Genomic DNA, 14,750 nt, shown 5'->3' on the forward strand with positions numbered 1-14,750 from the left:
TCCACATTTTCCTCTTTTTATACCAGTCATTGGATTAGGGTCTACCCTAGTCCGATATAACCTTATTTAACTTGATTACACCTGCTAAGACCCTGTTTCCAAATAAGGTTACATTCATAGGTACCAGAAATTAGGAACATGTACTTTGGCTGTGGTAGGGGCACAATCCGACCACAACCGTCTGGAAGCTGAATTGCAGTATTTTGAACCTAGAACAGGAGGCAAAGAAGAAAGACATCAATATAGAGAACTGAAAAAAATCTCTCTGTAAAAGAAAGGAATAGTGGAAAGAAGATGGTAGATAGATGTTGGGGGACACTGGGTGCAGAAAGAATTTTTTTGTGTTTTCCTTTGTTGTTGTTTCTCTTAGTATTTTAAAATTTGTGCAGATCCTTTCCCGACTCCACTAAAGAGCCGCCTTATAGGATATAATGTTCAAAAAAGGGAAAATCATACTTGTCATGCAAGTATAAAATGAACACATGTCAAAGATTTTGTTCAACTCATTCATTAATGAACCAGTAAGATCTTAAAACCTTTTCAAAGAGTATTTGAGAAGCTAGGTGTTTATAGGCAGTCTTAGGCTATGATTGCTCAATTAGATGGCTAAAACTGGTTAAGGGCCATAAGCCGTAACCTTTGGGATTATTGTCTCACCTCCACAGAAATAAATACGCATCTCTACAAAACAACAATCTACAAGTTAACGTGTAGCCATAGTGGGACTTTTAATTGATGATAAATAGCAAGTCCAGTCCTATAATCCTTGGGCAGCTTTTGACCCCTGACACTTAAGGGATGTGCTGCTTTTTTAAAAAATTTAAACCTATTTCCAAGTTTCAGATAATTTTTCTAACATTTATTAGAGTCTGTGGAGGTAGAGAATGGGACCTGAGAACGTTTAAGTTAATTAGCATTTAGGTGATTCTGATGTTGACTAAATTTTGAGAAGCACTGAATGAGAGAATACTGAATGGCTTTGAGAGCCCATCTGAGATTGGAGCCCATTATGATAATGACAGCTCTCCCCTGGATTTTGTGATTTTTTAAATTTCCAGTAGTGCTCAGCTCTTGGGAGAATAAAGATTATTTGATCTGGGATGGAGGGCTTGCCAGACAGATCCTCAGGAAGGACATAGTGGCCAGGAGGTAAAGGTACCAGGAAGAGCCCTGGACATGAGGCCCAGGTTGGGTAAGGAAAGAAATGAGGCTAGGGCAGGCAGGATAATACATGGGGAGAAAAGAGGTTCACAGAAAGTTATGCCATGGGTGTGAGTGGGCTAAAAGTTCCAGAGACCAGAAGAGTGAGACAGTAAAGTTTGAGATTTCACAGGTGGGTATAATATCCTCTAATGGCAAAAACAAAATCTAGGTTGTGGTTTCTTGAGTTACTGAAGTGAAGTAGAGGTCATTGGGGAGAACAAGAGTGAGAATTACTTTCTTATGGATTTGTACTTTTCACAAGGCACTAGAAGCCTTAAAGCTGCTGTGAATCACTGTAGATGAGCCATTGTTCCGATGCTTTAGCTGGGTTGTGGCCAAATGCACTCGATATACATATGATGAGCGAAAGCCTTTCTGGTTTTTTATGACCATAGTAATACCCTCAGACATTTATTAAGCACACTGTTATGGGTTAGGCCCTCAATACTAGATGTTTTTATACAATATCGCATTTAATTCTCACCCTACATGGTTTAAATTTTTAGTATCCCCATTTTACAAAACTGAGCTTTAGCAGCAATAAACAACCTTTCCAAGGTCACAGTGAGTGGTAGATAGGGCATTTCTATGATGCCAGAACCCATTTGCTTACCCATTATTTTCTAAGTAGAGTGTGTGCTTGGTGGGGGTTGGAGGATTTGTACATCTCATATTCCTTCATGTAACTCAATTTTGTAAATTATTACACATGCAGAGATGAGTTTGGGCTAAAAAAAGATTGAGCTGGGAGCTATTTCTTTTCCTTAAAATTGCTACTGTGACCCTCTTTGGGCTCTCACTGCGTATCCATCTTATGCAGCATTTAAAAAAATGAGTAACTTAAAATTGTACCTTGAATTATCTTTTTGAGATTTGTAGTGATGACTGTAATAGGACTAATCTAGTACTTGTAGTTAAAAAATTTACAGTGCTAAATAATACATTAAAAATCTTCATTTTAGTCAAATGAAATAGGTTAACACTTGCAAGTTATTCTTTCAAACACTTTTCTACTCTCTAAATGCCTTTTTTTCAGTTTATTATAAGATCTCACAGATGTATTACAAGATGTGACAGAAATGACACTTCAGATGAAGTATAGATTCATCTGTTCACGGTGACAAAAAACATCACTGTGATTGAAAGCTCTGAAAAGCATAAACCTTTCCTAGTGTATAATGATTGTAATGAAAGTTACACTGCTCTACATTTTGGGGCATATTTGTGCAAGCTTCCTGTATTTGTATTTCTTCTTGTTAAAGAATGTATTTTTAGTGTTCATCTTAATAAAATTCAATAATTAAGGTATTTTATATTATTTATTAGTAGCAATGTGACTAAAATACGGGGTTAGCTGGAGGGTCACATAAAATCAGCATCACGGGCACATATTTATCCAAAAAACCACACTTGATTTGAAGTTTAGAAAGCAGCCTAAAATAAGCATGTGTCCTTTGTTACATTAATTCATTGTTAAATATGTTTCATGTTCTTTTTGTTTTCTCTAGGGATAAATAGTAAAAATTATTCAGCTATTTTCTTGGAACAGTATCAAAATGTGTATCTGGCTTAACACATCTGACCTGACGCTCTTCAGAGGAAGTGAACACATGTTCTATGAGTAATCCCCTAGATAAATCTATAGCAAAACAAAGGAGCTATGAGATCAAATTCCAGTGTTTTTTCTCCACTGAAGTAAAATTAAAATTCAAAAATTACATTAACAGGTTTCTACCCTTTATGGTCAGTTAGAGTCTGGTGGAGACTATCTAGGGAAGGAGGGGAAGGCGAAGCTGACAGTGATGGTGGTGATGATGGAACTGGAGGAGAAAAAGTTGGTGATGTGGAGTTGTTGGTGAGAGTGGATCGATTGGTCCAATGATTCCCATTTTGGAAATTATTTTTCCAGTAGTGGTTAATTGTCAATTCTGCCTTGCAAAAAAGAGTAATAGTAGGTGGTGTAGCTTGGTCAGATTACTGTTCTTTTCAGTTACAAAACTCAGCAGAAAATCTGGAGACTCTTACTCCACCCTAATTTAATAAGTAAGGGCTCCTGACCCAGGAAAAGATTCAAGGGTTGTAGACCGAAGAGAAGGACTCTTTTTATTCCCCCTTTAAGTTAAAGAAAAATAAAGCATCCATTTACTTGTTTTAAAAACCAAGAAGTGGGAACATAAAACTCTAGTATAACTGCTGGCCTTGGGGGGAAAATGGTTCCCTAGGTTGGACCCTTAGCGAATAGAGTAGCATTACCCTTTGGGCCGAAGGAAACCCAGCCAAGAACTAACCCAGATCTTCTGTTGGAGATGTCCTAGCCTTTGCTCTAAGTGAACCCATCTCAACCTCGACACTATTTGACATTTAGGACCCATCGTTCTTTATTCCGAGGAGCTGCCCTGTGAATTGTAAGATATTTTAGCAGCATTCCTGGCTTCTTCCCACTGGATGTCAGTAGCACCTCACCTCTCCAGTGGTGACATGTCTCTTGGCATTCCAAATGGAAGGTAGAATTGCTCCAGTGTCGCCCACCCCCATTTGGAAACTTATGCTCTCAGTGTATTAGGTGATTTGTTGATAACGTTTTCCAGGTTTCAGTGTTACTTTTAAATATTTTGTTCTATTTTAAGTATTTTGGTGTAGAATAGACTTCACTTTTAAGAACTGTAAAAATAAGCTGGAAGCACATTTTCTAATTTGGGGGTAAAAGTGCAGACAAAGTCTTAGATTTGAGAATTCAACATTATATAACCTTTGGATGCTTAGTACCATGTTTTGCACTGTGCAGGTGGCACCACTTACTGGGTCAGGAGTACATATTTAAGAGTATGTAGAATCACAATGTAAAATACATTTCTTACTTTGGAATCACAGAGAAAAACATTTGAAGCCTGCCGGCCTACTGAATATGTATAAGCCCTGCTTTCCTTTTCCAACTGGAATATTCGAAACATACACTTCATTGCAGTAGGTATTTGGCCAAGCCAGCTAAGCAACCAATCTAGTCAGGTTAAACTTATCAGATAGTCTTGAAAATAGGAAACATTCAGACTGGTGCATTGCAGTAGATTTGAGAGTTTCTTTAAACTTTAGTTTCTGGTGCATATCATCTTGCTTGCGAGAGGAGGAAGCTCTGAACTCCATCACATATTTTAGAACATTCTTGGCACGTTACTTGTGGACTGTTGATGCCCTCCCCCTACAAAGATACTGAAAAAAGACAGCTCCATTTTAATTGTTTTCTTCGTCAGCGTGCATGCAAAAGTCCTGTTTTTCGTCAGTTAGTATTTATTTTGTTAACTTTTGTAGAAATTATGCTTTATGAAGGAAAGGGCAAGAAACATTTTTTGTATGTTTTATTGAGAATCAAACATAAATAGGAGCATAAAAATACCTAAAAATTACTCCAAACACTCTGCTTGTAGTCTTTTTGTAAAATCCATTTTAACCTGACAACCTTAAGTTAAATAATAGCGAATGGGGCATACATCAGACACAACAATCTGCCTTTAATCAGCTGTTAGTAGGAAATTCATGGCATTCTGAAATGCAGCAATACTTCTCATCACTTAAAAGCAGCTTCATTTCTATTCACTGAAGCAAATACATTTATATTTTGAGTTATTTAATTTATTCAGTGGCTACTTTTTAAAGATTGAAATACTTCCAGGAAGCTCTTTTTCATCTTTTCAGTAGTAAGAGAACACTTCTAATTAATTTCATAATGTTAAAAACTCTGCCTTAGGATAGTGGGGTTTTTTTTTCTCTAAGGGAAATGTTAATGATTGTTCAAAAGTTATTTATATTACAATTCATTTATTTTCCTATCTCTGTTTTTAAACTTAGATAATACCCAGTGGAGATATTCAAGGTATTTTCTTGGTAGTGTCAGGGGAAATTTGGAGTTATTTTTTTCTCTTGAGTTGTATAACATTTTAAGTTTTATATTTGCAGAAGGTCAGTGATGTATCATACAAAAATGCACCGGTTTATTTATTGGTGCCTTTATATGTTATGATATTATTGAACCACTCACTATGCTTAGTTCTTGTGTGTGGAATGAAAGCAGGTGTAGAAAATGGCCAAAGCTGAATGCTGATTAAAAGCTAAGCTGTATATGAGAGATCTTTGTTTAAGAAGCCAGATTGCTAGCATCGACCTTTAAAAGTAGACCAAGTAATAATACTAGTATGGATTTGAGAATAAAATTTCTTTATCAGCAAAAAATATGAAGTATTGTTATCAGAATCTAGGTACAGAGTTGTTCCTTCATCAGAGTTTTGAGTCTAGTTTGAGATTACTTTTTCATAAGTTAATGTACAGTTTCTTTATTCATTCAATTAATAAACCTTTATTTTGCAACTGCTGCTTGATAGATACTATGTTCTTACTCATAGGCTTTTAAAGCTTTCGTCTGTTCTAGTCCATGGTATCACCACTACATTGTGCTTAAAAATAATAAATCAAGATAATAGAAAATTCTGTTATAGCCATCTGTATCCATACTGAGGTTAAAACTCAGCAGTGTCACTTTTCATGCAGTTCTTTTGGTTGTTTTAAGTACTGAACTGTTCCGAAAGATGATTATAAGTAGCTCTTTTCAGGGAGAAAATACTATCATTGTGAAAGGATGTATTCATCTGAATCCCACCATTAAGGAATGCTAAGTAGTACAATTGGAGCAGCAGCTGAAACTTTTTATCAATATTACATGCCTCCTCCTAGGTGCTCAGCAGAATCACAGATTTTATGATAAAGGGAAGAATGCAGATCTTTGATTTTTACAAATAGTATGTTAAGTTACCTGAATTTCCATATTCAGTTGATGAAGAAATGTCTGGAGCAAATAATGCTAATACCAAGATAGGAAGGTCATTTTATTATTAATCTTTAATAAGCCATTCCTCATCGTTCTAGAGGGAAAAACGAGGCTTTTGGAGAGTGATTACTAAAAAGTTAAATTTCAGTAGAATGTAAAATTAAACTTTATTAAATATTGCTTTAATTTCTTCAAGAAGGAATACCTTACAGTGTGTAATATGGTCAGTAATCTACATAATCTTTATGTTAAGGCTTTTTAGAAGTCATTCAACATCTTACAGATTTTGGAAGGAGTTTATGATATTTGTGAATAAACAGATGAAGCTGATAGTATACATTTATTTTTAGGGTTTACATTTATTATGAACAATTAACTATCAATTGATACTCTTTTAAAGGTTGGATTTATTATGACATATATGTGTATTTATTGCTAAGTTATGTTGACTTCTGTTTATTCAGATTGGAAAGTTCTTTGAACTCGTAAATTATTAAGGTAATTATTATTTTGACCTAACCTTGCTTCCTGGTTCCTGTGAGTAGATAGATATACTAAGAACTATGTCATCTATTCTATCTTGTGTGAGGAAGGAATTGGTAGTACAAAATATCTGACGTCTTACATATTTTTTAATCTTTACAAAAAATCCTGCTTATTTATAATTTAAGTTAAAGATTTAAAGAATAATTGCTCATTCTTTTAACTTTTTTTTTTAAAGGTGATGGATGTGGACATACTGTACTAGGCCCTGAGAGTGGAACCCTTACGTCCATAAACTATCCACAGACCTATCCTAACAGCACCGTTTGCGAATGGGAGATCCGCGTGAAGATGGGAGAGAGAGTGCGCATCAAATTTGGTGACTTCGACATTGAAGATTCAGATTCTTGTCACTTTAATTACTTGAGAATTTATAACGGAATTGGAGTTAGCAGAACCGAAATAGGTAGGAGATTTTCTTGAATATATACTTGTAATACATCATTGCCCCAAGCTTTAAAACTGAAGCAGTGTTTGATACTTAACATTGAATAACTACGCTGTAGAGGGTAGGTGGGAAATTATTGAAAAGGTGTGGAAATCTCAAATTTGAATCTTCTTTTGGGAAGAGAAGATTCTTGTCTGTTTAGTTACTTTTTAGTAAGCCTGTGTTGATACCTTTGCAACAATATGCCAGTACTTTTTCTAAGCAGAAGGAAGTTAATTATCTCTGTTTGTTTTGTTTTTCTTTGATCACTTTATTTGCAGTTAAAGAATACAAGTATAATTCATGCTCAGGAGTCAGTGTTTCATGATGATTAAGAGCATGGATTTTTGGACCCAAACTTCCTAATATTAAATATTAACTCTGCTGTTAGCTTGCTGTGTGACCTTGGGCAAGTTAACCTGATCTCTGTTTCCTCACGTGTAAAGTGAACTAGTACATGGGAAGTGCTTAGAATAGTACCTAGCACATAATATATGCTTAGTAAATATTAGCTGCTGTTGCCTTTATTTTTAGCTCAGAGCAGTGGTTCTCAATAATGGCTGCATATTAGAGTCACCTGGAAAGACTTATAAATATATATGTGGTCGTCATCCTTGAGCAGTTGAATCAGAATTGATTGAGTGGGATCCACACCTCAGTATTTTAAAGGCTTCCCAGGAGAATCTACTTTGTAGTCAAGTTGAGAACCTTTGGCTTAGAGATGATCATTTTTCTCTTAAGCAAGAAAGGTAGAAAAATTTATAAGGCTATCTTGGTGAACTAACATCATAAAATAAAGAACTGTAAAATCCTCTGTGAGTTTATTTGGAAAGATTTATTGGTACAAATGTGTAAAATGTCTTTTAGAGCTATATCTGGAACCCAGTATCTTTTTCTTTAAACATCATGTTCATGCTCTGGCCTCCTCTCCCTCTCTAGTCAAATGCTTCATCTGTTCTCCACTTTCTGGCCTCTTACCTATGAGAGGAATGATTCCTGGCCTGCTTGCCTGGCTACTGATTGATAATGTCTGTTGTCTCCCAGTCAACTCTTGATTGACCTGGATCCTTGATCACCACGTGCATATGGGCATGAATATATGGTCTTAGAAAGCTTTTAGGAACTCACATTGCCTAAGGATCTAGAAAACACTTTATTCTAACACTACCTGAAGACAACTGGGTATTAAATGCCTCCTGAGGTGATGCAGTAGGGAGCAAACAGCACTACAAGACTAACAGTCTTGCAGCAACAGTGAAAAAAGGTGAACCACAATCAGACCAAAGCCTTAGCAGTTTACAGGAAATGAAGGAGCTAGAGAAACACAATTTGTCAGCAATAAAGGCTATATAAAAATGGCATTTAAAATAAGGACAGGGAGGAGGTCGAGGAAACTGTCATTCACTAAGAGCTACGTCTTCCAAAAGTAATGTGTGGACCTTGTTTGGATCTTGAGTCAAGCTAAGTGGAAGATACGTTTAAGATAAGCAGAGAAATTTTAAGAGGATTTGGGCGTTCAGTGACAATCAAGAATAGTTCTTCTGATGCGATAATGTTATTTTTTTAAATTTAAGATCTGGCTTTTTAGAGACTTTCTGAAGTTCAAACAAAATCTCTTGGATTTGTTTTTAAAGGTTTCATAGGGAAAAAAAGGAAGAGGGCCGGGGGAAAGCAGAATGGCGGGTGAAAAAGCTGAGCTGTGGGTATGTAGGGTGATTACACTCCTCTCTCTAATTTGATGTAGTTTTGAAAATTTCCATGATGAAAGGTGCCTTTTTTTTTTTTTAATAGAAGGCAAGAGTATTATATATCGGGACAAGTAGGGTCACTGTTGCTGGAGGGGAAGAGTGGCACGGGAAAAATGTTGAGCACAGGCTTTAAATCATTCACTGGGTTCTTACCGCAGCCCCAGGGTTTACTGAGAGTCTTTCTACAGGTGGTTGGCCCAGACTTTCGACCCATCCCCTGTGCTGGAGGAAGAGTAAATGAAATACCTGCCAGTGCCTGGGGTGTAGGAGGTGTGCACTCCTCAGCCCTCCCTTATTTCCATTGTTTCTGTTTTCCTTGACTCTCTTCATATAAGTGAGCGCAAGGCTGTGGAAAGGTCATGGGACTAAGTGATGATGGTTCCTGTTGGGTTTTACTTCGGCCCCCCATCAGCACACACCACATACTGCTGGTCCTCCATTTGAGAGCAGTCTGTGGTGAGTGGTAGAAAGGTAACTTTGCTGACGTGGCAGAGAAATAAAGGTCATTCCAGAATAGTTGTTTAATGTTCTGGTTAAGGTAGATATGCTGAGAATTACAGGCTGGAAACAAATGCATGAGGGCATCAATATTGCAGTGATGGTAAAGAATCCTGTTTCCTGTGTCATCTTTTCTCAGTGTCCCTTATGAAAAGAGGCAGGTTCCAATGAGCTGCATTTTCCCATAAAAATAGTTCCATTTTGGTATAAATCTTGGTTTTTTTTCCCAATAGGTGTTAATTTTAATGATTTTTTTTTTTTTACCCTGAGAGATGGTATGGAATAATCAAGAAAAGAAAGTGAAAGGAAGAGTGGTTACAAAAGGAATAATTTTTTAAAATCGTAAGTTCATTAGAACGTGTTTTAACTGAGAAAGCATTTTTGGTTTACTTAGCATTTGGACAGTTATTTCCTGTTGTCTTAGAATGGGCAATAATGTATGTATCACCTTTCATGTAACAACTTTCTAAATTGCTAAACTATCTAGAAATCTTTGTAAAATTAGTGGTACTCATTTCATAGACAGTCAGGATGTGTTCAGTGATGGAATTAAGACTCTCTCTAGATCTGAATTCTGTCCCTTTTTTAGGCAGATTGTGTTGGAATGAGAATCCCATTGTGCCTTGAGTTTTTCATTTTGATTATTCTTTAATCTCTGATGTCTGAGACATAGTGGTTCTGCAAAGATGAAAATTAAAGAAAAAAGTTTCATTTATTATTAATCTTAACTTTTTCTATACAAATATAAATATCTCCAAACTATTTTGCCGCTTGTTTTTTTCTCTTTTAGTATTTAGACATCTTTTTATATTGGTCCATAGATCTACTAGCATCATTTCCCCAATGAGTATTGTTGATAATTAGTCCAAAGATGAAATTTAAAAACACATTAAAAAGAAAAATCTTTGCTTATCTGTAACTTTTTTCTACTCTGTTTTATATATTTTCTTTCTGGATTTTGCTTAAAATTTCCATTTTAAATGAACTTTTTTGGGGACGAGGGAGATGTAGGTGGATCTCTCTAAAAGAGAAGCTAAGTATTTTAAAGCCTAGTAGCTATTAAAGGAAAATGCGTTCTGTAGAAAAATGTAAAAGTGTATCTATGTGTCCAAAGTTTAAAGATGTACATTCTGTCTTGTACCTTCCCCCAAGGTACCTTTTAAAATTATGTCTCTTAAATATTCAGATGGTATTTGTAAAGAGGGAAACTGAGGTCCTCAGGGCTTCGTTTTGTAAATGATTCTATGTCTGTTGTGTTTTCAGAAAAGTTTCTCTTTCTGTATTGTTTGTCCCACTCTCTATAATATGCTTAGGTCTTCCTAGTTTGAGAGAAAACATAAATTTTCTTTCTCTTCACCACTAACCCTCTTGAAAAAGCCATAGTGATGATGATATTAGGTATTCAATGATGATAATGATGGCTAATATTTTTTTGAATTCTTATTCTTTAGAGGCTCAAGCTAATAATGAAAATAACTACCAGGCATGCAGTGCTTTCTATGTGTCAGGTACTGCTCAAATCACTTTTTTCAATTAACTTACTTAGTCTTCACAAGAACCCTTGAGATAAATACTTTTATCAGCCCCATTTTGATAAGAGATCTGAGGCATGGAGAGGTTGAATAACTTTCCCAAGGTCACACAATCCCTGTTGCCAAGTGGGATTCAAATGTAAGCAGTCTGGCTCCAGAATTGGTGTTAGTCACCGTAAGCCCTTGACATGCTTGATTTCATTGAATCCTACAAGAATTCTATACATTATTTCCATAAAACAGATACCTAGAAGATCAGAGAAGATCAGCAACTTGCCCTAAGTTACATAGGCAGAGCTGGGACTTGAACTGAGGTCTGGCTAATAGCAAGGTCTGTAATCTCAACCACTAGACTGTAGCTTCTTAGAGTAATAGATACCAGCTCTTACTCCTTAATCTTTTACTACATGGTCCCCTTACCCTAAACTGTTGAAACAAGCAACTTTTTAGTAAATGTTAACTTTCTTCTTTTAGCTATTTATTTTGACATAACTTCAGACTAAATAGAAGAGTTGCAAAAATGGGATAATTTCCATAAACATTTCACCCATATTTTCCAAGTGTTACCATTTTACCACATTTGCTTTATCGCTCCCTCTGACACATGTATTTTTTCCTAAACGGAGAGTAGCTTTCAGACATGATGTTCTTTCACCTCTGTATATTAAGTGTTTATTTCCTAAAAATTAGGGCATTCTCTTTATATGACCACAGAGCAGTTACCAAAATTAAGGAAACTTATACTATCAGGACTACACTATGAATGTTACTTTGATTTCACCAGTTATACAAATAATGTCCTTTATAGCAAAAGAAATTCTCAGATTACGCATTGCATTAAGTTGTCACGTCTTCTTAGTCTCCATTACTCTGGAGATTAAAGGAGAGGACAGTTCCTTGGTCTCTCCTTAAGTTCGTTATGTTGACATTTTTTTAAAATAGGAGGGCCAGTTATTTTCTAGGATATTTCTTAATTCGAATTTTCTGAGGTTTCTTTATGATTAAATTCAGGTTACAGACTTTTGCAGGAATGCCACAGAAGTGTTGTTCTCAGTGTTTCCTGTCAGGAGGCTCACGATGTTGGTTTGTCCCATTACTGGTGATGTTAACTTTGATCTCAGCTAAGGTGCTGTCTCCCAAATTTTTACTACTGTAGCTATGTTTCCCTTCATAAACATTATGCATCTTGTGGGAAATTCTTTGAAATGATTTGAGTGCTCTGTTACTCATCAAACTTGAACCCACTAGTTTTGGCATCCATTCATGATTCTTGTGTGAATCAGTTGTTATAGTCGTCAGGTGGTGATTTTCTAATCTCATCATTCCTTCCATGTTTATTAGGTTTTTTCCTACTGAAGAAGTGAACTTTTCCTTCTCTCCCGTTTATTTATATCAGTGTGGACTCACGGATTCTTAATGTTAGTCCATTGTATAGCATCCTTTATTATCCTTTATTTTGATCTCTCAAATTGTCCCAAATTTCCAGTAGGAGCCTCTTCAAGCTGGCTCCTGTATCCTTTTGTGGTGTCCTTATCATTCTTTAAGTACTTCTTTCTAGTCTGACACAGGATATTCTAGATTTATCTTCTACTTGTGCTACCCTAGTCCTGAAATCAGCCATTTCTTCAGGGATCCTGTTTCTTTTTTTAGTGAAAAATGGTATTAGAAGTAATGAGTAAAAAGAATAAAATTTGTGGCAACATGGATGGACCTGGAAATTGTCATTCTAAGTAAAATAAGCCAGAAGAGAAAGAAAAATACCATATGATATCACTTATATGTGGTATCTAAAAAAATGAGACAAATGAGCTTATTTATAAAACAGAAACAGACTCACAGATGTAGAAAACAAAATTGTGGTTACCAGAGGGCAAAGGGGAGGGATGGAGAGAGATAAATTGGGAGTTTAGGATTTGCAGGTACTAATTACTATATATAAAATAGGTAAACAACAAAGTCCTATTGTATAGCACAGGGAACTATATTCAATATCTTGTAGTAACCTTTAATGAAAAAGAATATGAAAAGGAATATATAAATGTTTAACTGAATCACTATGCTGTATACCAGAAATTAACACAACATTGTAAACTGACTATACTTTAATTAAAAAAAAAAAAGAAATCAATATCTGGTCTCTCTTCTGTACAGCACAGGGAACTATATTCAGTATCTTGTAGTAACCTTTAATGAAAAAGAATATGAAAACGAATATATGTATGTATATGCATGACTGGGACATTGTGCTGTACACCAGAAATTGACACACTGTAACTGACTATACTTCAATTTAAAAAAAAAAACAAAACCTCGTCTCTAAGTTTGGGCTAGTTGGCTGCCATGCCCTATCTACAGATAGATTTAGTAGATAAACTTATGTATATATGTACTTAGGTATATAAATGTATATACATTATTTTTGTATGTGTATCTACCAATATTTATTAAAAAGCATGAGTTCATACCTTTAATCCTAATCCAGCATCACAGGGTTCATTCTTTCCCGTCCCTTTTGGTATTGGTAATCACGTCTCTGAGAGTGATATATCTAGGTCTTGTTGTCTGCAGTATAGATACTTATTTTACTTCCTTGTTTAGTGCTGTAATGCACAGAAAATAGTTTCAGAATTGAATTATTAATCCATGCTTCTGAAGCAAAGAAGCCTGCTACCTAGAATCCATATTTGCTTAGTCTTAACCTAAAGACAATTTAGTCTAAATGCTGTGTTCAAAACTGGGCTAGTTTTCGCCCACCACCTCCTGTGCCCCAGTGTGGTTATTTATCCATTTGTAATATGGTTTGGTTCATTTACTTCTGTTCATATTCCATTTTAGTTTTTTTCTCTGTTTTTGTTAGTTTCTTTTTTCTTTTGTTGAATATGTGAAACGTTAATGTGTTTCTCAGAGTTAGAACTGTACAAAAAGATATACTTAGATAAGTAGCATACCTCCCCACAGCACTCCGTTTCTTCTGTCCTTCCACCCCATCTCCACCTAGCTAACCAATTGCGTGTCTTCATTTTATCTTTTCTACTTTGTTTTTTGTACAGACGACGTATTAGGTTTTCTTATTTCCCCTTCTTATACAAAATGTAATATGCTATTGATATTCTTTCCTGCTTTGCTTTTTTTTCCCCACTTAAATGATTTCCTGGAAATCATTCCACACCAGTTCATGGAGATAGTCCTCAACTGTTCTACAGTCGCAGAGAACTCCTTAGTGTGAATGTACTTAACGGTTTATTTAACCACTTATTTATGTTTGAATATATAGATTGCTTCCAGTATTTTACAGTTACAAACAATGCTGCCATAAATAACTTAATGCATATGTGTTTTTGTATTCTTGGACATGTATCTTCAGAGTAAGTTCCTGTCCTGAAGTGTAATTATTGATTCAGAAGGTAAATATATATACACACACACACACACACACACACACACACTCACTCACACACACACACATATATATATAGCTTTGTTAGCTGTTGCCAAGTTCCCCTCTACAAGGGTTATGCCAATTTGCCCCTCCACCAGCAATGCATAAGAATGCTCATTTTTCCACAGCCTTGCTCACAGTGTGTGTGTTGTCATGCTTTTTAAGTTTTGCCAATTGATAGGTGAGAAATGGTAACCCAGTATAGTTGTACTGTGCATTTCTCTCACTGTGAGTTAAAGTTGAGCCTTTTTTTTTCCAATATGGTGAAGGTTCATTTTGTAAAAAAAAAACCTTTTTGTCCATGTTGTTGCCTTTCTGCCAGGTTTTTTTGGTCTTTGTTTCTCTCAGGTATTAGGAATTCTTTTATTACTAGTGATACTAGCCTTTATGTGATATGTGCTGCAATTCCTCCTAGTTTGTTGGTTGCCTTTTGACTTGGTTCATGAAGCTTGTTTAAAGTAGGTTTTTTGCTGTGCAAAAAATTTTTTGAATGTAGTAAGTTTATCGGTCTTTTTCATCTGGACTCTGAGTCATAATTGGAAAG

General features: G+C 35.6%; 1 protein-coding gene across 1 annotated transcript in view; it reads left to right on the plus strand.

Annotated features, from left to right (window-relative positions):
• Window positions 1-14,750, plus strand: part of DCBLD2 (discoidin, CUB and LCCL domain containing 2) — an 80,238-nt gene that overhangs the window by 11,468 nt on the left and 54,020 nt on the right. Inside the window, exon 2 of the mRNA XM_006208055.4 lies at window positions 6,741-6,968. Coding sequence (XP_006208117.3) covers window positions 6,741-6,968 — 228 coding nt within the window. The remainder of the gene's footprint in view (window positions 1-6,740; window positions 6,969-14,750) is intronic.

This window comes from Vicugna pacos, chromosome 1, assembly GCF_048564905.1.
Source record: "Vicugna pacos chromosome 1, VicPac4, whole genome shotgun sequence".
NCBI lineage: Eukaryota > Metazoa > Chordata > Mammalia > Artiodactyla > Camelidae > Vicugna > Vicugna pacos.